This window comes from Nestor notabilis, unplaced genomic scaffold (assembly GCF_000696875.1).
Source record: "Nestor notabilis isolate BGI_N333 unplaced genomic scaffold, ASM69687v1 scaffold8008, whole genome shotgun sequence".
Taxonomy (NCBI): Eukaryota; Metazoa; Chordata; class Aves; order Psittaciformes; family Psittacidae; genus Nestor; species Nestor notabilis.
This window is the reverse complement of record NW_009938683.1, coordinates 140396-141526: the sequence shown is the minus strand read 5'-3', so window position 1 is coordinate 141526 and position 1131 is coordinate 140396. Positions and strand designations below refer to the sequence as shown.

At 34.8% G+C, this 1131-nt stretch overlaps 1 protein-coding gene across 1 annotated transcript in view; it reads right to left on the bottom strand.

Annotated features, from left to right (window-relative positions):
• Nucleotides 1–884: 884 nt before the first annotated feature.
• The window catches only part of LOC104409552 (E3 ubiquitin-protein ligase PDZRN3-like), a 31249-nt gene continuing 31002 nt past the window's right edge, over nucleotides 885–1131 (bottom strand). The window contains 1 exon segment of the mRNA XM_010019459.1: nucleotides 885–1131. This exon segment is cut by the window's right edge and continues 29 nt beyond it. Coding sequence (XP_010017761.1) covers nucleotides 885–1131 — 247 coding nt within the window.

Sequence of the window (1131 nt, the reverse complement as noted above, 5' to 3'; positions counted from 1 at the left end):
TTTAAACTAGTTTGAAATATAAAACAATAATTTATTTGACTTCATTTTACTTGTTAACGTTTATAGCTAATGATGATTTCATGGAACTGCTTTTATAATTCAATACATTCAAATCTATAAAGCAAACAGTTACTACCATGGGCTTTTCAAATTCCACAAACTGTCGTATATAAACAAATGAGCTGTACATGCACATCTTTTCAATAGGTTGCAACACTTGCAAACATGCTTTAAACTCCTTTAAAGCTGCAGGATAGTGTCCTCTGCATCAGGCTTTTCAGATGAAACCTACAGACTTTCTTCAGAAACCTTAAAAAGAAAAATGTTTAAATGTTGAGCATAACTCTAAAAACTGCTGTTTGATAAATGTTAAATATTACAAGAGAATGACTCTAATTCCAAGTTTAAACCTTGAGCTAAATATTGATAAACAGCACTCTGTGTAGAAGTGAACAACAGCAAAATAATAGCACAAAATACGGTTTCACAAAAAATACCTATGTGCAGTTGCCCTTGTGGGTTTTTTTGCAAACTTTTAGGTAAAGAAAAGCATGGGTACCTTTTAATATGAATATAGTCTAAGCAAATTACCTGTGTAAGTATGGTTAATACATTTCTGATATTTAAACACTTCATGTAAAAGGTAACAAGTAAAAAAGTACAATCAGTATTCCAAAAAGCACACCAATATTGCCGTTGAAGGGGATGGGCAAGCTTCCTCTCCACTTTATAATGGAGATCCTGGCACCCACAGTTGTTGAGTTCAGTATTTGAACTATAAACTCGATGACCGTATCTTATATACAAAACTCTTGCCACATTGAACGAGGCATTGATTTCTACCCCAATGGTAGTGTTTTATGTACATAACTTAGCAATGGTGATTATACAGTAGTCACTGACAGGAAGGAATTGTACACCCGTGTGCCGTCTGGTGACTTAGTGCCATGGGTTAGCAGTTCCTGGATTGTCATCCAATTGTCAAATATTTTTTTATTTCTCTTCTTCATCATTTTTTTGTGGCTCAGTTCAATGATATTCATCTCTTTCTTTTCTTCTGCACCTTGCTGTTCCTTTAGGCAATCTAACCTGCTCTGCATCATAAACTCACGCCTCCTCCTCTGCTCCTTC